We start from the raw sequence: 26,479 nt of genomic DNA on the forward strand, positions 1-26,479 counted from the left end.
AAGATGTCCTAAACACAAATATGAATCAGAGCAACCCACAAAGAAAAAGGTGTATTTATGGATGCACCATGAGTATGAACTGAAAGGGACTGAGATCCTTCAAAATGAAAAAAGATTTATTTGAAACCTGATTTTTTTCTTAAAAGGAAGGGAATAAAATCCATACACACAGAAACATAATAACTATAATGAGCAGCATACACACAAAAATACTTCATATGTCACAAAGCAGGAAAAATGTGATCCATAAAAATGGAAGAATTTAATCAATAGAAATAAACCACCAATAAAAAGGAGTAATGGTATTAGTACCCAGGGGCATAAATTAAATATTTACAACTGTGAACAATTTCTTAAAGGGAAACATGTTCAATAAAGAAAAGTGAGAAAAAACATATTTTGGAGATGAAATAACTAAAATTAAATAAAAAATAAATTATAAATAAAATAAATTTTTAGAAAGTATTCATAAAAATAAGTAAAATAATAAAAATAAAAAGAAATTAAAGTTATCTAAGATATCTAAAATTAAAATTTGCTGTGAAATTAATATCTCATTATTCACTGAAGGAGATAATTTTAGAGAAATTGAAAACAGAAATAGTGTTAATTAGAAATAAGAATAAATATATAGATTTAATAACAAAAACAGAACTTCAGAAACATTCAGTTCAGTGTCTTACTATTTATTGTACATATTATTGGAATCTCAGAATGGTAGACTTGAAAAGCATTTAAACCATAACAGAAAAAAAAATTAAAAATAAAAGTTAGAACTATAAACCCCCAAATTAAATAATGTCAATAAAGTGTAAGAAGCATAAACATTCAGGAGTGCCAATAACAATGAAATTACAAAAAAAAGGTGATAAAAAGGTAAAAGTAGGCAGAGGAAAAATTATATCATGACAGTGGTAAAGATTTGATTAATGCAGATTTCAATTCAGAAATTAGAACAGAGAGAATGGATGACATTTTTAAAGATCTGGCCAAAAACATTGTCAATCTAAAATGATTTGTCTAATGAGATAATTTTGCAAAACAGAAAGTGAAATTTAAAGAAAATAATTTTATACAACTTTAAGGGAAAATATAGCACCAACTAATTTGCAAACAAAAAATATTAAAGGAAGGTCTCTGACTGGGACAAAATAATACAGATTAAAATTTGGATCACCAAAAAGAGTGAAAAGATATCAAAATGGAAAATAAGACTGCTGATATTAATAGCATTTTTCATATTTTAAATGACATTTAAATTATAAATAGTGGTTGCAAACCAACAACAACAACAAAAACAGTATCATGGTATTTATAAATTAATAAGAATAAAATGTCAATAATTCAAAACAAAAGATAGGATTGTGGAATTGGAGTATATTCTTGGCTTGATGCTCTCCACATGCATTTCTGTTTTATTGACATATAGTAAACAACATTCCCTAACCTTCTCCTAATGAAATCAGGTCACAGTGGATTGACATGTAGATAGATGTGATATGCCTATTATACATAAAGGCTCTTACGAATATCTTTGCTTCCTTATTTTCTGTCTCTCTTTCCTTCTCAGTTTTCTGCATGCTGAAGATCCAAGAGGATGCTGCCAAGAGAACTTGGCAATGGGGACTCTTAGATGAACACAGTCAGAGTTTCTTCATCACTGACAGCAAAAATTGTACTGTGATATGTTTGCAAGATGCTTCTTTATTTTGTTAACTGCTAATACATTTGATGCCTTGTCTCAGTTTTTAGCTTTGTTTTAAAGGGATGGTGATATTTAATGGAATAATGAAATATCCAATTTATTATCCTAATTATAGAATCAGGATTAGATCAGTAAAATCCAATAGACAATGGATGTTCAATTTGTCCCAGCCTGTAAGTAGCTGACAACATTATGTGAGGCGAATCCCTGAGTGCAGTTCTCATTTTTAAATCAACAAGGAACACCTACATGGATACCAAATCAGTCCTGAGAAAGAGTTCAGAGGGTCAACGTGTGAGAGGCATGCTGTAAAGAGTGAAGAGAAGGCTTAAAATACCAAAAAAAAGCCAGTTTTAGAAACACTAATAGTGTTTCAAATTGTCAAAGCATCTAAAAATAGGAAGAAATGAATATGATGATAAATAGAAGTGGATATTGGACTTTTAACTTCGTACCTGATATATTACCTCCATACTTTCCTGGAAGTTGCTAAAATGGAAAAGGGCTTTTGACAGAAAAGCCTCTTTTATTTTCCTTAAATAATCTTGTTTAATTTTTGTTTTGGTTATTCATATATGTTTATTTTCCTTGAAAGTGAATGATGGAAACATGTTTTTTTTTCTTTTAAAATGATTATTTTTAAGATGTCTTGATTTTGAATCAGCTAGATACCTTCACTAATGCCTAAGTAAACATCCTACAGATAAATAGAACTATCTAAATTTTTGTCAGCAGATAAAATGTGCTCTAATTTCCACAAAAGTTAATCTAAGAACAAAAAGTTCCATTTCTGAAAAGGGATCTCACAACCTGATATAGTGAAGAGACCAAGCATATTACATTCATGTGATAAAACATGAGACACATTTTTCTAAAGGTATGAAAATTCTAGGGGTAAATTATTGGAGTAAAAACAGCAAAGGCCAAGTCCACCCTGATTATTAAAAGTCTGAAATACAATAAGTAGAATTTTTTTAAACTTTTTCCAGAAAATACTACCAGATGAGAAAGTGGTATTTTTCCACTAAGTTTCTACCCCTACGAAGGGGGAGGTTTTTGCCCAGAGAAGGATGGTTCATCTGCAGAGAAAATAGTTTTAAAAAATAAATTCAGGTGATTGCCAAACAGAAGGAGTCTTGTAGAAATTAAGTTGATACACCAGAGAAGATGTTCCCCAGGGTGAGCCAAACTATGTCCTATTTAAGAGCAGCTGATGTTCAAAATTCGCCTGAATATTGTAGAATGACAGTGACTTCCTGATTCAAAGCAGGGTAAAAATTTACAGGTTGAAAAAACACGCACGGAGTTCCCATTGTGGCTGAGTGGTTAACAAATCCAAGTAGGAACCATGAGGTTGTGAGTTCAATCCTTGGCCTTGCTCAGTGGGTTAAGGGTCCGGCATTGCTGTGAGCTATGGTGTAGCTCGTAGATGTGGCTTGGATGCCAGGTTGCTGTGGATCTGGCATAGGCTGGTGGCTTCAGCTCTGTTTAGACCCCTAGCCTGGGAACCTCCATATGCCAATGGGTTGGCCCTAAAAGGACAAAAAGACAATAAATAAGTAAATAAAATAAAATTAAAATTAAAAAACGCCCACACTCGCATAGACTGCTTCATGCAAATCCATGAGGTAAGCTATAATTTTGCTTTTATCCTGTTTTATTTAAGAATAGTTCTAAATCTGAGGTTCAAGATACAAAGAAAAATACAGGAAATTATGAAATTCTGTGATCTTTATCTGAAAACAAGTTAATGGCTTATGCTAACTAATATGATTCTTAACCTACTTAATAGTCAAATAAAATTAGATGTATGTCAAATTATAATAATAATGACATTTATAATTAAAATATTCACTTAAGGTAATTTTGAAAACTAGTGTTAATGGAAATAGGGAAATATGGTAGAATATTTGTGTTTTATTTGTCAAAGTATTAAGACAAAAACAATAGTTCATGGGATGAAAGGTGGAAATGGGTATAGCAGATTTAATGAAATGGGGAAATATATATTGGCTTGGGGAAGTTAGAGAACAAATGTCAGTAAAGTGTAAGGAGGATTGTCAGTAAGTGTTGACTGCCTGCTACTGAATGACATGAACATGAAGTGATGTAAGACAGCATATGTGTTTGTGTGCATTTTAGTGTCACTCATATACTTTGACCATTTTTATGTCCAGAAGTAATAGTATTTAATTCAAGTTTCATTTCTTAGATAAAATTGCAAAGGAAAAATAGAGGAAAGGAGTTGTATTTTGCTACAAGATCTATGACAACAGATCACAGAATCTCACATAAGTAAAGAGAAAAATATTTTAATATTTATAATAAATGGATAATATATATGAATTGAGTCAAAGGTTAATTCTTATTTGTCATACACTGTATGGTGGGTGTAAATAGGGAAAACTATTGGATAGTTTGATGGGACTAAGTCCTTCCATATTTAGCAAAACTAATGGGAAAGACACAAAAAAGAGAACAATAATATTACACACATTTATTCCCTCATTAACAAAAGATTGCTTTAAGAAAATTGATTCTCATTGGAATGTAAATGGAAGGACTTAGAACATTTTGAATAAGAATTAAACAAATGCTTTAAGGGAAAAGCTTTGAATTGAAAGAAGAGGGAATAAGTCAACTAATACAGAAAAGAAAATGATGGCTCCAAGGAAAAACAATAGAAAAAAAACCTGTATCATAATTCCACTTTTAATAGAGGTGAAATTAATGCCTCTTAATAGACATTAAGTACTAATGCACACTTATTATTTCTGGTATTATTACATCCAAGTGTAAAATATATGATTTTATTTCTTAGATTGATTTTAACCACACATCAGTTCATTTCTAAGGTTTCAAATCTCTTCTCTTAGAAACAGAGCAAGGCAACAGTGACAATACTTTAAGAGACTTTATAAATAAACTCATACATTTAATCCAATTAATAGAACAGGAAAAGCATTAATTAATTAACCATCTTGAATTTACCATATTTGCAGATGGGGAACAAATTAAAACCAGAAAACTCAAACATCACTACAATAATGGAATTTGTTCTCTTGGGTTTTTCCGATATTCCCAATCTCCAGTGGATCCTTTTCGGGATATTTTCAGTCATCTACCTGACCATCCTGATGTGCAATAGCGTCATAATACTGATAACAAGAATTGACTCCACTCTCCATATCCCCATGTATTTTTTTCTCAACAATTTTTCCTTTTTAGAAATCTGTTATGTAACAGTAACTATCCCAAGGATGCTCATGGACATTTTGACCCAGAAAGGACACATTTCTTTCATTGCTTGTGCTACACAAATGTGTTTCGTCCTCATGTTTGGAGGCTCAGAGTGTCTGCTTCTGACCGTGATGGCCTATGACCGCTATGTGGCCATTTGTAACCCTCTTCACTACTGTCTCGTCATGAATCACAAGGTCTGTGTCCAGCTGGTCACTGCTTCCTGGCTCAGTGTGGTTCCTGTCGTAATTGGGCAAACATGGCAGATTTTCTCTCTGCCCTTTTGTGGGTCCAATACAATTAATCATTTCTTCTGTGACCTCCCCCCAATATTCAAGCTTGCTTGTGGGGACACATTTGTGAATGAGATAGCAGTCTATGCAGTTGCTGTGGTGTTTATTATGGTTCCGTTTCTGTTGATCGGTGTCTCCTATGGCCACATTATCTCCAACATTCTGAAACTGTCATCAGCCAGAGGAAGGGCTAAAGCCTTCTCCACCTGCTCCTCCCACCTGACTGTTGTGGTTTTATTCTATGGAACAGCAAGCATCACTTATTTGCAACCCAAACCAAATCAAGCCGAAGGGACTGGGAAACTGATTTCTCTTTTCTACACTGTTTTGATCCCAACCTTGAATCCCATTATATATACTCTGAGGAACAAAGACATCATGGTGGCACTGAGAAAACTACTAACTAAGTTATTAACCTGATTTAAAGACTCAACATTACAGAAGGGGATTGCTTATCTTTGTCATGTAAATACATCAGAAAGATTTATTTTTGTGTTTCTATGTTCCTAAAAAATGATAGTTAATATCATCACTGCCACCTTGCATTATGTTAAAGGATTTTGTTTCATAGTATTGAGCTTCTGGGTAATCAAAGCACAAATTTTATCTCCATGGCAACCATCTAATCTGAAGACCCATCTTTCCCCTCACTGGGAACCATTGAGTTAAGAGATTGCCTGAGCATTATCATTAACTCAGAGCATCATATAACCAAGGGTTAGGGTTATGCTCTGTGAGAACTTTTCTTTATCTTTCCCTTCACTTCAGATATATTTTCTGCCTTTCTCTGTACCTATCATTGGATTTAACCAATGAGGAAAAAAAAAAAAAACAGCAGCAGCCAAAGATGGGGGGAGCAGGGGAATCAATGTTGTCTTGCATTTTTTTTTCTTTGTTTCTATGTCTTGCAATTGTCCATGTACCTTTAAGACTACAAATTTTTGTCTTCCTTCCTTTATTATGCCAACCCTGATTGTTCTCTCCTAACATCATTTTCTTCCTCTTGTAGCTTCAAGTTTTACTTTGGTAATGTCTATTTAGTATTAGAAATTTTGGAAATTTTCACTATAAATCCATGTCAATGTGTGTTAGGTTCATGATGGCCCCTCTAAATATGTGTCCATTTAGAATCTGCAAATGTGAATTTTTGTAGCTGTAATTAAGCGAAGGAGTGTGAAATAAGCTTATCCTAGTTTAAGGTGGGCATTAAATCCTATGACCAGTGTTCTTCGTTCTTATAAGGGTCAGAAAGAGAGATGAAGTTAAGAAAAGAGATACAGAGATGCAGAGAACATCACATGAAGATGGAAGCAGTGAATGGGAGTGATGCAACCATGAAGCAAAGCCTTCTCCACATGCTCTTCCCACCTGACCAGGATTTCTTCTCTTTGGAGAGAAATCCTGCCAGCACTGTGATTTTGGGCTCTGGCTTCCAGAAATGTGAGGCGAATTTTTGTTGTTTTAAGCGACTCAATTTCCGATCGTTTGTTAGAGTAGATGGAGGAAAGTAATACACCATGTAAACAATGTTTCATTAAAGTGTTTTTCTTTAGGAGTTCCCACTGTAGTGCAATGCGTTAAGAATCCGACTGCAGCTGCCAGGGTTGCTGTGGATGCTTGGGTGGTCCCCAGCCCAGCACAGTGGGTTACATTATCCTGTGGTTCTCATTCAGTCCCTGGCCTGCGAACTTCCATATACTGAGGGTATGGCCAAAAAAAAAAAAAAAGAAAAAGTGTTTAACTCTGAATCCTCTGGAATAAATTGTGTCCTTTTGAAGGCAGTGTTTTGTTTTTAATTTAAATATTTATTCTTTTATTAAAAAACACTGTATCAATGAAATCTAATTTTGTAAAAATAATATTTGCCCAAGAATGACTACTACCTGTTTCTTCAAAAGTGTTTGTTAAAGTTTTTTTTTTATTTTTTTATTTTTTTAGTAGTGCAAATGACAAGGTAAGCAAAAGGAAGGTGTTCTCGGCTGAAACATATTTGAAACTGGAGTACATCAACCACGTAACACTTCACGGCCTCGACTGCAATGTCTTAAAGCCGCTTCACTGAAGAAATCCTAAGCTTTCCTGGCATGTGAGAAAAAAATGTAAAGATTGGTGTAACAGGAGTTCATTTGTGCCATATATTAGATTCCAGATAAAAGTGAGCTGTAGCATAGGTCACAGAGCCGGCTCAGAGCAGATGTTGCCCTGGCTGTGATGTAGGCCGGCAGGCAGTTCCAGCTCTGATTTGACCCCTAGCCTGGGAATTTCCATATGCCACAGGTGTGGACCTAAAAAAGAGAAAAAGGAAAAGAGAAAAAGAAACTAATTTTTAAGTAGGTCTCATATTTGCTCTTGATTAGAGACTGTTTACTAAAAAAATATAGTATATTTTATCCAGTCATTAAATACTGGACAAGATTTTGGGGGACACGTCCAAGAATGTCCATTTTTGCATTACTCACAATGTCAAATGTGGATTGGAATATGTTTGAGATAATTTCATATGGAGAAAAACCAAAGATTGACAGAAATTAATCAAAATGCCATTACATTTAAGATGGAGCATATTTTTGAGTGAACAAGCCATAATGATAGCGTTCAGAATATTTCCATTAAGGTAAAAAGCAGAATTTAGAATACTCATTAAGTATGTATTTTTTCTATGTTTCTATTTCCAATTTTTTTAAATGAACATGTTTAAAATGAAAAGAAAAACATAATATCCTTTATTATATTTATGTCACACTTCTATTTTTTCCTGAAACTAAATCAGAAATACAAATTGTGTTTTACCTAAAAAAATCATCATCATCATCAATAGAAATATGATTCAAGATTGGTGATAGTGGAGTTCTCATCACGACTCAGTGGTTAACGAATCTAAGAACCATGAGGTTGCGGGTTCGATCCCTGGCCTTGCTCAGTGGGTTAAGGATCTGACGTTGCTGTGAGCTGCGGTGTAGGTTGCATATGCAGCTGGAATCCCATGCTGCTGTGGGCGTGGCATAGGCCAGCAGCTATAGCTCTGATTGGACCCCTAGACTGGGGACTTCCATATGCTGCGGGTGTGGCCCTGGAAAAGGCATAAAGAAAAAAAAAAAAGATTGGTGATAGTATTGTATTGTTTTGGACAAATGAATCAATATTTCTATAAATGGACTTACCAAAAACTACATCACATATAATTCTCCAACATTTAAAACAAATGAAGACATGACATCCTTCTCTGGTTAACATGCACTGTTAGGCTTTTTGTTACTAGCACTATAATTAATTTGATAATTTTCATAAATTTGGTAAATTATAAACCTCATATTTTGAAGGCACCATAGCTCTGGTATAAGAAAGAATAGAAAACAATATCAAAATTGCCTCATTAAGTTAGACAACCCATGTGATTATTCACACTTAAGAGTCCCACAATCTTTTGCAAGCACAAATTTGTTGCAATATCATGCTATTGCATATCTTCATATCTTTGCATGCTTTATTGATTAGTTCAAGTAAACACAAATGTGATATTGGTCAATAGTGCCTGCTTCCTCTCCACATACACAATGCATAGGAAAATGTCTCAGATATTTTAAAGACTAAATCATTGTTCAGATTACAATGTAATTAGTTTTTTTTTTTCATAAATGAAGTTGTGTATCTGTCCCTTTCTTGAAAGGATAATTTATATCTCCTTTTTGTGAACTGTTACTTCAGCTTTTTCGTCTTTTATTCTATTTTGAATTTTTTCTCCATATTCAAGAATGAGCCAAGAGCATGTTATTTCAGATCCAAGGTATAATTATTTTTTCCATTATATAAATTCTATTTTAATTTATTTATGGGATTTCTTTTAATTATCCAGAATCATTTATTTGAACACAGGTGTTTTTGTTTCAATTTTTGTGTCCTGCATTCTAAAGAATGTCAAACTGTGCTTACTCCAAAATGATTCCAAAACTATAAAACCTTTTTCTTAGAATGCTTTCATCACCTCACCCTCTAAAATATTTAAATCTGTGTGTCATTTGGGGTTTTTCCTATATAGCATAAGGTATTAAGAAAAGATTGCTGTTTTTTCCTGCCCAGTCGTCCCAATATCCTTTATTTTAAATGTCTGTATTTTACCAATTTGGTAGGTTATCTTTATTAAATGAAAAATTCTCACTTGTATTTGAGCCTTTTCTGGAATTTCTAGTCTACTCCATCAGAAGATTTCTCTATTTATGCATAATACTGCACTGTCCCAATTACGGGGTTTTAGGACTCCAATTCAACATAGCTGAACAGCTTGGACGAGCATCTTCAGCAGCTCAGTCCTGGCCGGGCTCCCACACTCTTGCTTTGCTCTGTCTGTCACCTTTGGTCCACATGTGAAACTTTTCCCACCACTCACTCCTCTCTCAGATTATGGGAATAATCACTGCCAGGTAGTTCCTGATGCTTTGTAACTATCTTTCCAAATACTCCCTGTTATATATGTGTCTTGCAAATATTGTCTCCTCATAATCATAGACTCTTATAAATTACTACTTACTGAATAATAGGAAGTAACCTCCCATTTTTTTTTGTCATGAAAAATTGGCTCTAAGCCAAGGTATTTAAACAATTTAACTGTTGAAAAAAATTCTCCTCCCCACGTTTGAAGCCGACAACTCACAGACTATTGGTTTGGTATCTTCCCCAGTATCTTAGCTGGACGTATTCCAGATCCTCATTTGATCATATGTAAAGTTCAAAAGCATTCACACCTTAAAAATATAAAATAAATTCAGGAAAGGATGGTGACAGGCTGCAAAAGGAAGGAAATTTTTTCTCCTATTCTGATTAATCTTGGGTTAAATTTTTAATTTTGAGCTACATTTCATATATTCGATGGCTAAATTTGGGGTTGCTGAAGTCAATGCCATGCTAGTTGTGTAGAGAAAAATATTTGCCATCAGAACATGTATCACAACAAATACACAGGCCAACCCTCTAACTAGGAATTAAGGAACCTATCAAACAGTTGGATCCATGTGACATATTCATAATCAATAAGGTAATAATTGGATATGGGTCAATTTTGAATGGTCCCAAATAATGTTAATCAACACCCTATTTGTATCTAGGAAATAGAATGCACTGTACCCCCTATTCCATGGAGAGGCTGAAGAAAAAGTAGTATGGGCAGAGTGAGAGCAATCTGGGGAAAATACTATACAACAAATCAGAGTATACCAAAGTGATGGTTCTAATTAGAAATTTAAATGTATCAGGTGGAAGAGATCCCTGGGGTAGAGATAACTATTTTTACTTTGAAAGTACTTTATGTTTAGAAAGAACAGGGTATTTTAAAGGTGGATTGAAGAGCCTTGAGATACAAGTAATTTCACCTGCAGTAATTTAAATATTCAAATTCTCTCTAGTGAGAAAAATCAGCAACATCTCAAGAAAGGTAAAAAATTACTTTATACTGAAATTAAGCTTTACTTCGTATTTTAAAATGTAAAAATAATATTTAACACCTGGTAGAAAATGTGTACTTTTTAAAAAACAACTCCTGTATATTTCTTATTCTATGAAATAATATTTACAACAAAATAATGGCAATAAATAACAGTATTACATCATTTTGAATACTATAAATTGTAAAGATTGTAATTTTTTTTCTAGGTGTAGATAATATTACCGGAAGCTTAATTTCAAGCCAATATATTGTAACTAATAAATGTTACATTTATGTATTCAGCTTAATATTGTAATAGGATAGCTGAAGTAAAGCAATCCATAAAATAGGATTACAATCATTGGGGAATCCAACAAACAACTATTTTAAAGAAAAAAAAAGATATATTTGAGGACTAATAATAAAAATTGTCTTAAGTCAATATTTATTTTAAGTTAATTTCAAGGATTAAGTTGCTAATTTATATCTCATATACAAACATGTTTGAAGTGTGCTTTATTTCACTCTTAAGAAATACATACACAAATCTTGCCTATTTCATGTTATACAAGATTTCATCACCAAAATGTTGGATTTGTACAGTCAGAAATTATATTCTATTCAGCACTAGAATAATTATATTTATGAAATAAGGAGGAAACCATTTATGTTAATTTTTTCATTTATAAAAGTGATACATAGGGATTTCCTGTTGTGGCAGAGCAGAAACAAATCTAATTAGTATCCATGAGGATGAGGGTTCGTTCCCTGGCCTTAATCAGTGGGTTAAGGATCTGGCATTGCTGTGAGCTGTGGTGTAGGTCACAGACGCCACTCAGATCCAGCATTGCTATGGCTATGGAATAGGCCAGCAGCTGTAGCTCCTATTTGACCCCTAGCCTGGGAACTTCCATGAACCAAAGGTTCGTCCCTAAAAAAAGCAAAAAACAAATAAATAAACAACAACAAAAATAAATTGCAAGTGATACATAAAGATTGGTATGTTATTCTTATTATATATAAAATCTCCTTTTCCTCCTTTTTAAGAATGATGACTTCATTTAAAAGTGTCTATTGCTTTACTTAGTTCAGAATCAAATACTAAACACTGTATTATTAGTTGTACAAGCATTTTCTAAGATCTAAATTGATCCCAAGTTGGAAAATAATCACAGTCCTTACCTTTCAGATCATGTGGTGTTAGCAAAATAAAAGGCGTACAAAAGGGATTAGCCAAATTGTAACAGATGAGAAATAATGATTTTAGTAACAAAAAGCTTGGCATAGAATTCACATTTTAAGAGCCTGGAATTTTTCTAACACTCTGATGATTGCTTTAAAATCTCATTCATTTAACCATGTGACAAGAAACTAAATTACAGAAAATTTTTTCATTTTGCTTAAGTAGAGAATAAAATTTAGATTGCTAAAATTTATTAATTTTCTTAGAGTACAGTTGATTTACAGTGTTGTGCCAATTTCTGCTATATAGCATAGTGACCCAGTCATACATAAACAATGACGCAGTCATACAAAAACTTAGTTTTTCATAACAACAATAATAGCTAGCTTTTCAATAGACTTTTATATATGCCAGGACTTCTCAAGTTGTTTCATATGTATTGATTGCATTAATAGTTATAACAACCCTAAGTGTTGGTATAGTTGCTAGCTAAGTTGTGAATGGAGAAAAGAGTGACACAAGGAGATTAAGTAATATGCAGGAGGTCACACAACTAGTATATGGTGAAGCCATAATTCAATTCTGACCATCCAGATAGAACTATATTGTTTGTCCAGGACACTATACTTACACTATGTTGGTGGGCAAAGTCCAAATGCACAAGATGGAGAAATGACAGGCAGAGCTTGGACCAATCTTGAGTCAATAGATGTTTGGGGTGCAATATCTAAGGAGAAACTGACATTTAAGATGTCTCAATGCAGAGTCAGCTCTGGAAATGAGTGAGTGCCTCAAATATTGTACACAAGGACTATACTTATTTTATTCTACTCCTGACTCTGATGAAAGGAAAAAAATGAAAAAAAGTAATTACTAACAAGTAACTCAATAACACAATTTTGCTAGTAAATTTGTTGTATTTAAGAACATATTTCGGGAGTTCCCATGGTGGCTCAGTGGTTAACAAATCTGACTAGGAACCGCAAGGTTGTGGGTTCAATCCCTGGCCTTGCTCAACGGGTTAAGGATCTGGTGTTGCCATGAGCTGTGGTGTAGTTTGCAGATGCGGCTCGGATCCTGCGTTGCTATGGCTCTGGCGTAGGCTGACGGCTACAGCTCGGATTGGACCCCTAGCTTGGGAACCTCCATATGCCACAGGAGCAGCCCTAGAAAAGGCAAAAGGACAAAAAAAAAAAAAAAAAAAAAAAAAAAAAGAACATATTTCACAATAATCATTATAGAACTGTAACTAATAAGTAATCATATTAAAATTGATAGTTAATTTTTTACCAATAGTATGTCATTTAATTATCATAAATAAGGAATAAAACTTTAGAAAATGTAAACAATTGCTTAATATCACAGGTAATAAATCATGAAGTTAGGATTCGAAGTCAAGTCCAATTAAAAAAAAAAAGCCACTGACTTTCAATCACAAAACCAACCTGCAAATGATCGAGTTATCCCTCATTACAAATTTTTGATACTTTTAGCTCTAAGAAAAGTGAGTTTAGAAACTGCTATTTCGCATATTTATGAGGAACCACAAAGGCAACAACAGCACGTAGGGTGAAACATAAAGGCAATATATTTTCTCCCTCTGCCCACACACATACACACAGGTAATGAACACACTCCAAGCTATCCATTTTCCTAGGGTTACTCTCTTGATCCCCCCAACCCTGCACCAATAGCATGTGGAAGTTCCTGGGCCAGGGATCAAAGCCGTGCCATGGTAGTGATAGTGCTGGATCCTTAACCTGCTGAACCACAAGAGAATTTTTCTATTGATTATTTCTCTCTGTATCTTTGTTCCTAGGTAATGTTTCCAAGGTAAAACTCTCTTATACCTTCCACTTAATATTCTACCATAAGATATGTTTTATTCTCCTTTGTGCTGTGAAAGAAAATATTCTCACTTTCTCTCTCTCTGCCTCTCTCTGTCTACTGCCTAATCATATGAATCATATACAAGGGCATATGTGCTTAAGATAAAGTGATAGGAAGGGGATAAATGGTGAAATATGCAGTTGAAAATGTATGGGGAAGATAATTTCTGATATAGTCCTAGTAAAAATTACGGAGGAAATCACAGAGAAGTACAATAAGACCATCAGGAAACATGCATAATTACAAGTGAGATAATATGGCAACTCTCTGGATCTATATTTGACTATTGACTATCACCATTTTTTCCAGTGTCTGTGCTGAGCTGAGAATAAGTTGATTTATTCTGGGCTGTATTCAGAAAGAATGACCTTAAAGGACATTTTAGGGGAGTTTTTACAGTGATAATCTATAGGATATAAGTACAGAAAACAGAAAAAATATAGTAACATACATATATAGTAACATTATTAAATTAGAAACACTGACAGTGAATAGGAAAACCAATTTCCATTAGAGAACGGACACTAATTCATGAAGTTAAAATTAACAGCATATACTAAATGTATCCTTTCCACAGATGAAACACCAAGAAAAACCATCAGAAGAAAATCTAACTAAATTGATGGAATTCGTTCTCTTGGGCTTTACTGATGTTCCCCATCTTCAGTGGTTTCTTTTTGGGTTGTTTTTAGTCATCTATGTCATTATCCTGATAAGTAATGGCATCATATTTTTAATAACAAAACTGGATCCTGCTCTCCAGACACCCATGTACTATTTCATCAGCAATTTTTCCTTTTTGGAAATCTGTTATGCGTCAGTTACTCTCCCTAGAATGCTCATTAATCTTTGGACCCAGAAAAGAACAATTTCTTTCGTTGCCTGTGCTACACAGATGTGCTGCTTTCTTGTGCTGGCAGCCACAGAATGTTTCCTTCTGGCTGTGATGGCCTATGACCGCTATGTAGCCATTTGTAACCCTCTGCATTATCCTCTAATCATGAAACACAAAATGTGTATCCAGCTGGTGGCTGGCTCCTGGATCAGTGGAATTCCAGTCCAGATAGGGCAGACGTTTCAGATTTTCTCTTTGCCTTTTTGTGGTTCTAACCTCATCAACCACTTCTTCTGTGACATCCCCCCAATACTCAAGCTGGCCTGTGGGGACACCTTTGTAAATGAAATGATGGTCTTCACAGTTGCTGTGTTATTTGTCACAGTTCCATTTCTCTTGATCCTTGTCTCCTATGGCAAACTCATCTCCACCATCCTCAAATTGTCATCAGCCACAAGTCGCACCAGAGCCTTTTCCACCTGCTCATCTCATCTTATGGTTGTTGTGTTGTTCTTTGGATCAGGCATGATTACCTATTTAAGACCCAGGACCAGCCACTCAGCAGGAACTGACAAAGTGCTTTCTCTCTTCTACACTATTGTGACTCCTATGTTTAACCCCATGATATACAGTCTAAGGAACAAGGATGTTGTAAGGGCACTGAGAAAACTACTATGTAAATAATTTACCTTATTAAAACTAAGTTGTATTTACAGAAATTGATTCTTTATATATTGGTATTGGAATTTTAACATGTTTAACTCTGTTTATACAATCATTTTTTCCAAATTAAAATTACTTGTAATGTTTAATGTCTCACATAATACATTTATGTACCTGACAGTGAATAACAAATCATTCCCCTGGTAATTCTATAAGTTTACTGTGCAGTGTCCCCTCTCAGTAAGAAATTTAACAATGATTTATGCAATAGTCAATTGTCATATACAATAATCAATCCCTTTTTGGAAACTCTGTCATTTATTTCCATAGAATCGTAACAGCCATTTTAAGAAGCAGGTTGGCAATGAACATTAAATAAAAATATTTTGATTTAGTAACGACTATACAAGAAGTCAATTCTAAGAGAAAAATATCTTTCATTGGGAATGTAGCATTTTAAATGATTTTAGCATATAAATAACAGAACATATTAATCATGATTTATGTTTATATCAGATTAAATATTTCCACATAGTAACAATTTGTTAAAATTAATATTACTATTAAAATATTTGCATATAATTATAAGAGAAATCCACAAGCATAGTTTTAAGAATATTTTCTTTTTTTTTATTTTCCCACTGTACAGCAAGGGGGTCAAGTTATTCTTACATGTATACATTACATTTTTTCCCCACCCTTTGTTCTGTTGCAACATGAGTATCTAGAGATAGTTCTCAATGCTACTCAGCAGGATCTCCTTGTAAATCTATTCTAAGTTGTCTCTGATAACCCCAAGCTCCTGATCCCTCCCACTACCTCCCTCTCCCATCAGGCAGCCACGAGTCTGTTTTCCAAGTCCATGATTTTCTTTTCTGTGGAGATGTTCATTTGTGCTGGATATTAGATTCCAATTATAAGTGATATCATATGGTATTTGTCTTTGTCTTTCTGGCTCATTTCACTCAGCATGAGATTCTCTAGTTCCATCCATGTTGCTTTAAGAATGTTTTCTTAGAGATAGCACTTTCAATGCAAAATTCAGGGAGAAAAAATAAACTTGAATTAAATATATCTGCTATAAACACAAATATGCTTAAACTTGCATACCACATACATGCACACATTGAAAGTAATTAATGTAAATACAATAATCAATGTTAATTGCATATATATCAAAGTAAAATTACTTATTATTGTCTTCTTATTTTTTATTAATATTTATAGTTTATTACAATAAGTCTGTGTTTCATACAAACATGAAAAATAATAAATCTGTATCCACTGATTATTAGAAAAATTGTTATGATCAGTTGCTTATTTTAGTTCTCTGTTTATACTGAGGTAGTTGAACCTTATCTGTATTTATGCTTATCAAATGAACTATTTGTATATGCAGGTAGTAGATCTTTCATGACCTGTCACCAGTACTTAAATGTAAAAAAAGAATGTGGTGATTCTTGTATCTGCTTTTAAAGTTTTTGTTCATAAGTGAAAAAAATCAGTTCTATTCATATATAGTTTCTATCAGAAACTATAAAAATATAATGGAGATGTTTGGAGACAGGACATAAATAGAAGAAAGAGAAACATAATAACTAAAAAAATTCTAGGAAATTTTTCAATTAGAAATTAGATAACTCCTGACACTATTACATGTGGAATGAAATGTGGCAGATATTCAAGTTCTATCATTTTCACTGTCTCTCCTACCTAACAACAGAAAGACAAAAATAAAAAATAAAAAAGGCTGAGAGAGAGGAGTTAACTAACAAGGGGAAAATATTTAAATATATTAATAACTTTAAAAGATGTGAACTGATTCAATAAATTTTAAGGAAAGGCAAATAAGGTATCTGTTCTTGGAGCAGTGTAATTACTATTTTTTCCTAGATAAGGAAGTTCCATACCCCTCAAATCTGTGAGCACTATCAAAAATTGTTTTCTCACTTATATAGAAAACTTAAAAACAAAAACCTAAATATTCACTCATTCAGTGATAAAAGTAAACCAAAAATGCATGCCAAAAATTCTTTAAACATGACAAATATTTTTAGCTAATACACGGGCTTTTTAAATTATAAATATCTTTATTTTCATGACAAAATTTTATTATTTGAATTGTATCATTCTTATAACAATCCATTTACAGTCCTAAAAAGGTATCTTCTTTATTAACACAAACACAAACATTTATTTACATAAGACTCATGCTTGAATGTGTTTGTGTGTATGTGTATATGGGTTCCTCGGGAGAAAAATATTTCTTTCCTGGACTGAAGTCAGTTGTTAAGGGAGGAGCAGAGGTGCATGTAGAATCTTTACAGTTTGATCTTGGGAAGGAAAACATCTGACTATATTAAGAGTTTGAATTTGCATTAATAGCTATGGTTTCTTATATATTAAAGAATATGCAGGGCATAATGATAGACCATCTACTCTCTCTTTTTTTTAAGTATACTATATGGTATGTATTAATGCATATTATATACACTGCAGTTTTTGCTTGAAACAGTAAAGTGCTATAGGTAACTTATGTTGACAAATTGTTCCTTCAGCAGAGACATGCAAATTAAATTTAACTTCACTAAGTCAGATAATTAGTTCAGAGCATTTACAGAGAAATAGAATTGTTATTTCTATTTCAAGGAGATTAAACCCAAAAGCCTCTGGCTATGTCTCATTGTAATGGCCCTTCCCCCACACTGACCAGCCTGGGTCACTCCCTCCTAGAGAAGGAATGTCACCCATTCCTCAGGCCTCCTCTTTCTGACATGTTCCCCATGCAAAGAAGGTATTGCCCAAGACCAATCAGATCAAATATGCCCCCTACAAAAATCAAACAACACCTAGCCTTACTCATGCATGGTGTAGGGGGCTAGGATAGGAGAAATTGGGTCTTCACTTGGATCTGCATTGTGGGGTATAAAGACAAGTGCAGAGTGAGTCTGGCACTCTTTTTTAACCTGCATGCACATGAGTTCTCTCTCTCTCTCTGAAGATGTACTTTTGCTTTAATAAATTTGTAAAACATCTGCTGTTCCGAGCTATGCTGTGGTGAGATGGGGACTGAGGAAACTGTGACTCTATCAACATAATAAAATTAGAAGACAAAGGGAAGGTTGTCATGTGGACTAACAGTAGAATAAGAAAGAAAGAAATTATAAAATACAATTTTTTGAAATATGATACTGAAAATTCAAAGGAGGAGAATTGCTGAATTTTGCTGTAATATGCCATATGCCTTTTATGTGTAAGGCAGATGATCGTGTGTGTGTGTGTGTGTGTGTGTGTGAGTGTGTGTGTACATGTGTGTATGTGCATGAGCATCAACACATTGTAGATGTTAATTTCTAGACAGTGTCATGCAACCGATTTATATTTCTGATGATTATAGTCATAAACATACAGTGGTATATATTGTGTTCCTCGAGGATCATTATTCTATGACAGCCAAGATATTCGTCAAAGCAGTGTGTTTGCTAATTAATCAATGGGCCACCACATACATTTGATTTCCATTTCGGAAGTATATACAAAGATTAGAAAACTGTTTCATAGTCTATAACAAAAGGAAAAGAGACTTCTGTGTATCTTTGCACTTTCTCTTTTAATGAGATCATATTTATAACTGAAATTAAACTAAGATAACATTTAATGAATTATCTCCTTTCTTTCTGTATGATAAGGAATGATAATAGATGACAATGAAGAATATATTACAAAAAATCAAAATTAGTTAATTAGTGAGAAAACAATTCTAGAGCATGAGATTTTTTATTGATTTTTATTTTTTCCATTATAACTGGTTTACTGTGTTCTGTCAATATTCTACTGTACAGCAAAGTGACCCAGTCACATATACATGTATACATTCTTTTATTTCACATTATCATGCTCCATCATAAGTGACTAGACATAGTTCCTAGTGCTATACACCAGGATCTCATTGCTTATTCACTCCAAAGGCAATAGTTTGCATCTATCAACCCCAAATTCCCAGTCCATCCTACTCCCTCCCCCTCGCCCTTGGCAACCACAAGCCTGTTCTCCATGTCCATGAGTTTCTTTTCTATGGAAAGTTTCGTCTGTGTCATATATTAGATTCCAAATAAGTGATGTCATGTGGTATTTGTCTTTCTCTTTCTGACTTACTACACCTAATATGAAAGTCTCTAGTTCCATCCATGTTGCTGCAAATGGCATTATTTTGGGTTTTTATGGCTGAGTAATATTCCATCGTGTGTATGTGTGTGTGTGTATATATATATATATATATATATATATATATATATATACACACCACATTTTCTTAATCTATTCATCTGTCAGTGGACAGTTAGGTTGTTTCCATGTCTTGGCTATTGTGAATAGTGCTGCAATGAACATGTAGGTACATGTTTCAAGGAAAGTTTTGTCCAGATATATGCCCAAGAGTAGGATTGCTGGGTCATATGGTAGTTTCATGTATAATTTTCTAAGGTACTTCCATACTGTTTTCCATAGTGCTTGAACCAATTTACATTCCCACTAACAGTGCAGGGGGGGTTCCCTTTTCTCCATACCCTATCCAGCATTTGTTATTTGTGCACTTATTAATGATGGCCATTCCGACTGGTGTGAGGTGGCACCTCACGGTAGTTTTGATTTGCATTTTTCTAATCATCAGTGATGTTGAGCATTTTTTTCATGTGCTTATTGGCCACCTGTATATCTTCCTTGTAGAAATGTCTATTCAGGTCTTTTGTCCATTTTTCCATTGGGTGGTTGGTTTTTTTGTTGTTGGGTTGTATAAGTTGTTTGTATATTTTAGAGAGCCTGAGGTTTTGAAAATCGATTGTCTGGAAACAAGAAAAAAATAAAAAATAAAAGAAAACAGCGTGATCTAAGAGTTGCTATACAGATAAATTATGTTCCATGTCTACAAACAAAAATAGATGCTGAAAGCCGAGGAGCCCAACTAGTTTCTCATGCACACCTCGAGAAGTCAAAACAGAATTAACTCTGCACAGAGGTTTAAAAAGGCAGGGAAATTTGTAAGCTATTATAGAATGATTTGCATTGGCATTGCTAGGTTAATGCTAAAATAATTTTCATGTTTAAATATGTAGCCATTATCCTCTCAAAAACTAGATTTCATCAAATGTCTCCTTTTCCAATATACTTGAATTTTCAACAAAACTCCTTAACTCCACAATCATCATTATATATTCATAATATTGCTATGAGATAATAATATCTGGCTTTATTACCATTTTATTGGCAGAGAAATTGATACAAAGAATAGTTGAGTTAGTCAAGAATGCAGGGTTGAGAACAAATCAGAAATAAAAATCTGTTATCTATTATCTTGGCTCCTGAACTTGTTCTGTTTTCATTATACTGTGTCATATGCTCATCTAAGAGGAGAAAAAAAGTACATTCAAACAAAGAGCTTAATTATCTTCAATACTATCATCATCACGACGATGGAGAATGTGTTCAATCCTTGATACAAGAAAATCCATGAAGCAGATTATAACATTTACACTCATATATATGTATAAAAACAAAATGACACTGGGCACTGTGATAACTGATGGGAGGTTAAAATGCAAGCCCTCGAAATGAAAATTCAAACTTATTAACCAAATATTACAATTAGAGTGTAACCCCTTATAAAAAGAAACTTATCAGAAGGGGCAAATACCTGCAAGAGGAGTCGAACCTTAAAAGTGACACAGTTATTCAATGATACAGTCCTCAAGTACTTATAAATATTTTTAGAAATAAGAAATTATACGTGACATCAAATCCCCCAAGTCTTTTTACATATTAGGATGTTCATGATTGATTATTTCTTCTCTGTCCTCTCTGGTAAAAAGAGTCTTATTTCATATAAATAAAACCAGGATGTGGAGTTCCCTTGTGGCACAGTGGGTTAAGGATCTGGTGTTAGCCCTGCAGTGGCTCAGGTAGCTGCTATGGCATGGGTTCAGTCTTTGGCCTAGGAACTTGCATATGCTGGGTGAGGCTAAAAACAAAACAAAACAAAAAGCAAGTATAAAATGGGCGAGATTAATTACAGTTACACTAATTTTATTATAATTTGCAGACAGGTCTTAGTGGACATTTTCTATGTGTGTATATTACTATTTTAGAGGTTGAGTAACTGTGAATCTTTGTTTTAGCTTTTCTTTCTTCCTTTCTATGTTTCAAATGTGTTCTTTTTCAATGGTGTGAGAATACTCAAAGCCTTTATTTTCTTTCCACTGCAACTTTGAAAAATCTAGTGAGCTATAGTAAAGAAGTTGGAATTGCCTTTCAGCAACTGGTGAATATAGTTAAAGGAGTGTGACAGAGCCAGATAAGATCTCTGATAGTCAGTTGCCATGGACTCTGGAAAGAAGGGGGAAGCAAAGAGCCAGACGTTCAGCTCCCTCTAGAGACACATGGAAACATTTTCCTAATTTGTACTAAGAAAGAGGGTGCAATTAAAGGTTTTTACTCTGTCTGTAAATTTTGCTTCATAATTAAACATATGATCTAAGATTTAGTCTTGCATCCACTCCCTCAACACATCTAGAGTAAACATACCATGAAAATAATGTGTGTCATAAAGACAGATGAGATTGCCAGCATACATTAGTAGCTGAAAATTGTAAAGAAAAACCCTATTTCTTCTACACATTTTAAAACACAATTCTAACAGTTTAAATTATCTAAAAGTGTTGTAGGTGGGTAAATTTATAATGTTTTGTAAAAACGTAGATTTATTCTAGAGAATTGAGCATTTGCAAATTAAATAATTTGCTTATTAAAATGCAGTCACAAGTGACTTTAGGCAGGGAATGAAAAATACATAATAATTGTAAGTGATATAATAATTGTGAATGATTACACTATCAGTAAACATAGGAAGAGTGAAATTAAATCATAGTTCTGTGATAGCTATGAGCCATATTTATTTAAAAGTGAACTTCAAGATCCTCACACTAAATTCTTAAGTAATAATTTCTTCAAAGCTGCAATTACATCCTTATTTCTAAGCCTGTAGATTAAGGGGTTAAAGAGTGGAGTCACAGTAGTGTAGAAAACGGAGAGCATTTTGCCAGTTCCTGCAGAATGATTTGATTTGGGCCATAACTAGGTGATAGTAACAGAGCCAAAGAACAAAAGCACAACTATCAGATGAGAAGAACAGGTGGAGAAGGCTTTGGACCGACCTGTGGCTTAAGGCAACTTTAAGATGGTAGAAATTATTTGGACATAAGAGCCCAGTATCAGTAGAAAAGGAATCATGGCAAATAGTACAGCAACTATATAGACACATATCTCATTAAGCACAGTGTCCCCACAGGCCTGCTGGATCAATGGGGGGATGTCACAGAAAAGGTGGTGGATTTGGTTGGAATCACAGAAAGGCAGTGAGAACACCTGACATGTCTGCCTTATCTGGACCGGAATTCCACTGAGCTAGGCAGCAACAGCCAACTGGACGCATAATGCATAATGCAGAGGGTTGCAAATGGACACACAGCGGTCATAGGCCATCACTGCCAGAAGGAATGCCTCTGTGGCACCCTGAACAAGGAAGAAGCACATTTGGGTGGCACAGCTTAGTAAAGAAATGCTTCTCTCTTGAGTCCAAAGGTTCATTAGAATCCTGGGGAGAGTCACAGACACATAACAGATTTCCAGAGAGGAAAAATTTTCCAGGAAGAAATACATGGGTGTTTGGAGAACAGAGTCCATCCTTGTGATTATTATGATAAGACCATTTCCTGTTAAGATGAATATATAGACGAGAAAGAAAAGTCCAAATAGAAGCCCCTGGAGGTTTGGAAGTTCAGAAAATCCCAGAACAAACACCATGACAGAAGAGAAATTGCCTTCTGATATTTGGTCCCTAAGCATCTGTGAAAATAAAGAATTCAGCCCACAAAGTCATTTTATCTGCCTGAACTGCAGTTTGCTCAACTATGAAATATGTCTGTACACTATGCTTTCATAAGTCACAAAGTCATTAAGAATGAGTCCTATCAAAACAACTAAATTGACATTAAATGTTAGTTTTTTTAAAAAGTTCATTACCTCACAAAACATAATCCATCAGTGGGAGTCCCCATCGTGGCTCAGTGGTAACAAACCCGGCTAGCATCCATGAGGGTGTGGGTTCAATCACTAGCCTCACTCAGTGGGTTAAGGATCCAGTGTTGTGTGAGCTGGGGTGTAGCTTTCAGACATGGCTGGGATCCTGAGTTGCAGTAGCTGTGGCATAGGCCAGATCTGATTCAGCCCTTAGCCTGGGAAATTCCATATGTTGCAGGTGTGGCCCTAGAAAGAAAAAAAAAATTCCATTGGAAAACATTCCTATCAGGAATTAAATCTGCTGAGAGATGGCCGTGTTTTCTTGTTCCCACAATTAAATTGTTGTTTTGTTATTTAGCTTTGTGATAGGAATATCAAAATCTAATTTGAATTAAGTTAATGAAAATAAATTAAAAATAAAAGTAATGACATTAATTATACAAAGAGGTTTGACAAAATTGGTTTGTAATATCCTTTTCCATCAATTCTTTTTTCTATTATTACTTTTAAAATAATTTTATTTAATCATATTTTGATTTAAGCAGTCTCAAATTACTTTTAGATATACCATAGAGTTATAATATAAAAAATAAGCTGGAAAAGGTGATTTGGGGATGATTGTGATTTTTTGCATTCTAACAATTCTTTTTTTTTTTTTTTTTTTTCTTTTTAGAGCCACACCTGCAGCCTTTCTAGTTTCCCAGGCTAGGGGTTGAATTGGAGTTGCAGCTGCTAGCCTATACCACAGCCACAGCAGCATGGGATCCAAGCCACATTTTCGACCTACACAACAGCTCACAGCAATGCTTGATCTTAACCCATTGAGTGAGACTAGGAATCAAACCTGCAACCTTGTGGATTCTAGTTGGATAAGTTAACAGAGCCACATAGGGAACTCCTGTATACTAACAATTCTTATAGTCACTTTCTTTCAATTGAAAGAAGTCATAAATTACTCAGTAACAAAGATATTTATCAGATCTCAAAAACTGCTTTTGCATTGTAGTTTTAATTCTTGGGATCTATAGCCATGCTTTTGGTTCAAAACATGGTAATGGAGGAAAAGAAATATCAAAGGGTTTTTGAGTCCAAGCAGAAGGCTGTCCTTCCAACTCCCATTTGCCTATTTCCAACCTTTTCCACTAAAGTGGTCTATAAATGGCACATGTGTCCCAGGTCCTTTATCAGGTTCTCTTAGGTCATCCAAGTCTTTCGTGAAGTCTGTTGTCTCCAAACACACTCTCTCTAATAAACACATTGTACAAATATTTCTGTGATACCAACAGCACACAGTTGCACTCTGTAAGAGTTTGATTCACAAAGTGCTTGAATAACACAAAGTTATTCATCCTGGTGGTCTCTGCAGTTATCCTACTTATGGTGCTGAATAAAAGGACTTGCACATATTCCACCATCTAAGGGTTGTATTAGAGCATGCAGCTTCTTGAAGATAGCCTTATATGGAGGAAGACATTACTTGAAATAAGCTTGCAAACTATCAACAAAGTTGGTAAAAACAGGAAACTAATGAGTACCTACAGTGATTCACCACTACATTAGATGTATTTCACAGATGCTGTCTTATTTAATCCTCACGATGGTGTTGTGAGGCAATTCTGTCACCATTTTACTTAGGAGTAAATTTCAACTTATGTTTGTTATATTAATCAGCCAAGGTCACAGCCAGGAAATGGTGTTGTTGAGATTTAATGGCAGTCTTTTAAAACTCAAAAATCTAAGTTACTTTTGCTATAACAGGTAATACCAAGGGACCCCAGAATGTAAGGTTTGTATGGTATATCCTCTCAGGTTATAATGTATGTAACAACCCAGTAAGTATTTGATTTATGAATTAATAACAATTTGCATTATAAATTAGTTTTATTGAATACTTAATTAATAATTGTGGAGAATATGCTGTTCTCATTCGTGTGCTTTGTGTTCACATCAGCTTCTCCCCTCACACCGAAGTCCTGTATTTTTTTTTGTCTTTTTTTTTTTTTTTTTGCTGAACCCATGGTATGTGGAAGTTACTGGCCCAGGAATTGAACCCATGCCACAGCAGTGACCCAAGCCAAAGCAGTGACAATCCTAGATCTTTAACCCACCAGAGCACAAGGGAATTCTGAAGTCCTGTCTTAATTTGACTCCTATTCTAACAGCTGAGTGTTTTTGAAAAACAAAGTAGAACAAAGTAAAGTTAACAAGTAATTGAAAAACAAATTGAAATTAATAATCTACAATTGAGTCATTAATTACTCCCACAGTACTTGAGGCAAGTTCTGAACAAGAAGTAATCCTAAGCATTTTTTGTTTTTTTAAAGCTGAACCCATGGCACATGGAAGTTCCCAGGATAGGGGTCAAATCAGAGTTACAGCTCTCATCCACAGCCACAGCAATGGCAGGATCCGAGCTGTGTCTTTGACCTATACCACAGCTCATGACAACACCGGACCTCTGACCCACTGAGCAAGGCCAGGGATTGAACCAGTTCCTCATAGATACTTGTCAGACCCCCTTCCACGGGGCCACATGGGAACTCCCAGTTTTTTAATTTCCATATGTATTGTGAATATTAAATAGTAATTGCATGATAAAGCCTTTCAAAATGTAGGAAATAGGATTATTAAGCAATTTATATCCAATTTCTAATTTCCTCTTTAATATTATAGTAGCATAAAATATTTCCTTAATATAAAAATATTGAGCATTTTCCCTTTGAATCTGGGAATTTTTTTTTCAGTTTCTTCCAGAGTACCATTCATGAAGAGCTTTATTATAATTTCAAAAGATAGTATAAATTGGTCTATAAAACTGACAGATATTATATATTAGAAACTCTGTTGGGTTCATATATTATCCCTAAACATTTTAATAACCCAGAATATTTGAGAGAACTAAGGCTTAAAGAAAAAGTACACAACAGTTTCTGACTACAAATCCTATTCTAATTCCACTGTATACTTCAGACTCAAATTAACAGTTTCTACTTGTGTTAAATGATTTTATATTTGATTTCCAAAAAAAGAGTTTTAATGAAATTAATATGTTTTAAAACAAGGAGAATATTATTCACCATATCAAGCACCAAGGCTATTGACATTTTATTTTCTCAAATGATATTTAAACAATATGAGAATCAGGGACTGAATGAAATTTAAGCAACAGAAAGAAGAAAGAGAG

General features: G+C 34.2%; 2 protein-coding genes and 1 pseudogene across 2 annotated transcripts; 2 read left to right on the top strand and 1 right to left on the bottom strand.

Annotated features, from left to right (window-relative positions):
- Nucleotides 1-4,689: 4,689 nt before the first annotated feature.
- Nucleotides 4,690-5,658, top strand: LOC110258257 (olfactory receptor 10AG1-like). The gene has a single exon (XM_085003044.1). The coding sequence runs from the start codon at nt 4,708-4,710 to the stop codon at nt 5,656-5,658; it is 951 nt and encodes a 316-aa protein (XP_084859170.1). The 5' UTR covers nt 4,690-4,707.
- An 8,628-nt stretch (nt 5,659-14,286) lies between these two features.
- Nucleotides 14,287-15,246, top strand: LOC100512761 (olfactory receptor 10AG1-like). The gene has a single exon (XM_013987104.2). It carries the CDS (start codon nt 14,305-14,307, stop codon nt 15,244-15,246), a length of 942 nt encoding a protein of 313 aa, XP_013842558.2. The 5' UTR covers nt 14,287-14,304.
- Nucleotides 15,247-22,194: 6,948 nt separating this feature from the next.
- On the bottom strand, nt 22,195-23,136 carry LOC110258260 (olfactory receptor 10AG1-like; annotated as a pseudogene).
- Between the last annotated feature and the right edge of the window lie 3,343 nt (nt 23,137-26,479).

This window comes from Sus scrofa, chromosome 1 (assembly GCF_054392235.1).
Source record: "Sus scrofa isolate SSC_HxYL_T2T_F1_AM1 chromosome 1, Sscrofa_HxYL_maternal_Yorkshire_Landrace_v2.0, whole genome shotgun sequence".
Classification (NCBI taxonomy): domain Eukaryota; kingdom Metazoa; phylum Chordata; class Mammalia; order Artiodactyla; family Suidae; genus Sus; species Sus scrofa.

What these genes read in the sequence shown, in the direction of transcription:
- LOC110258257 (XM_085003044.1), top strand. Translation starts at nt 4,708, where the DNA reads ATGGGGAACAAATTAAAACCAGAAAACTCAAACATCACTACAATAATG.
- LOC100512761 (XM_013987104.2), top strand. Translation starts at nt 14,305, where the DNA reads ATGAAACACCAAGAAAAACCATCAGAAGAAAATCTAACTAAATTGATG.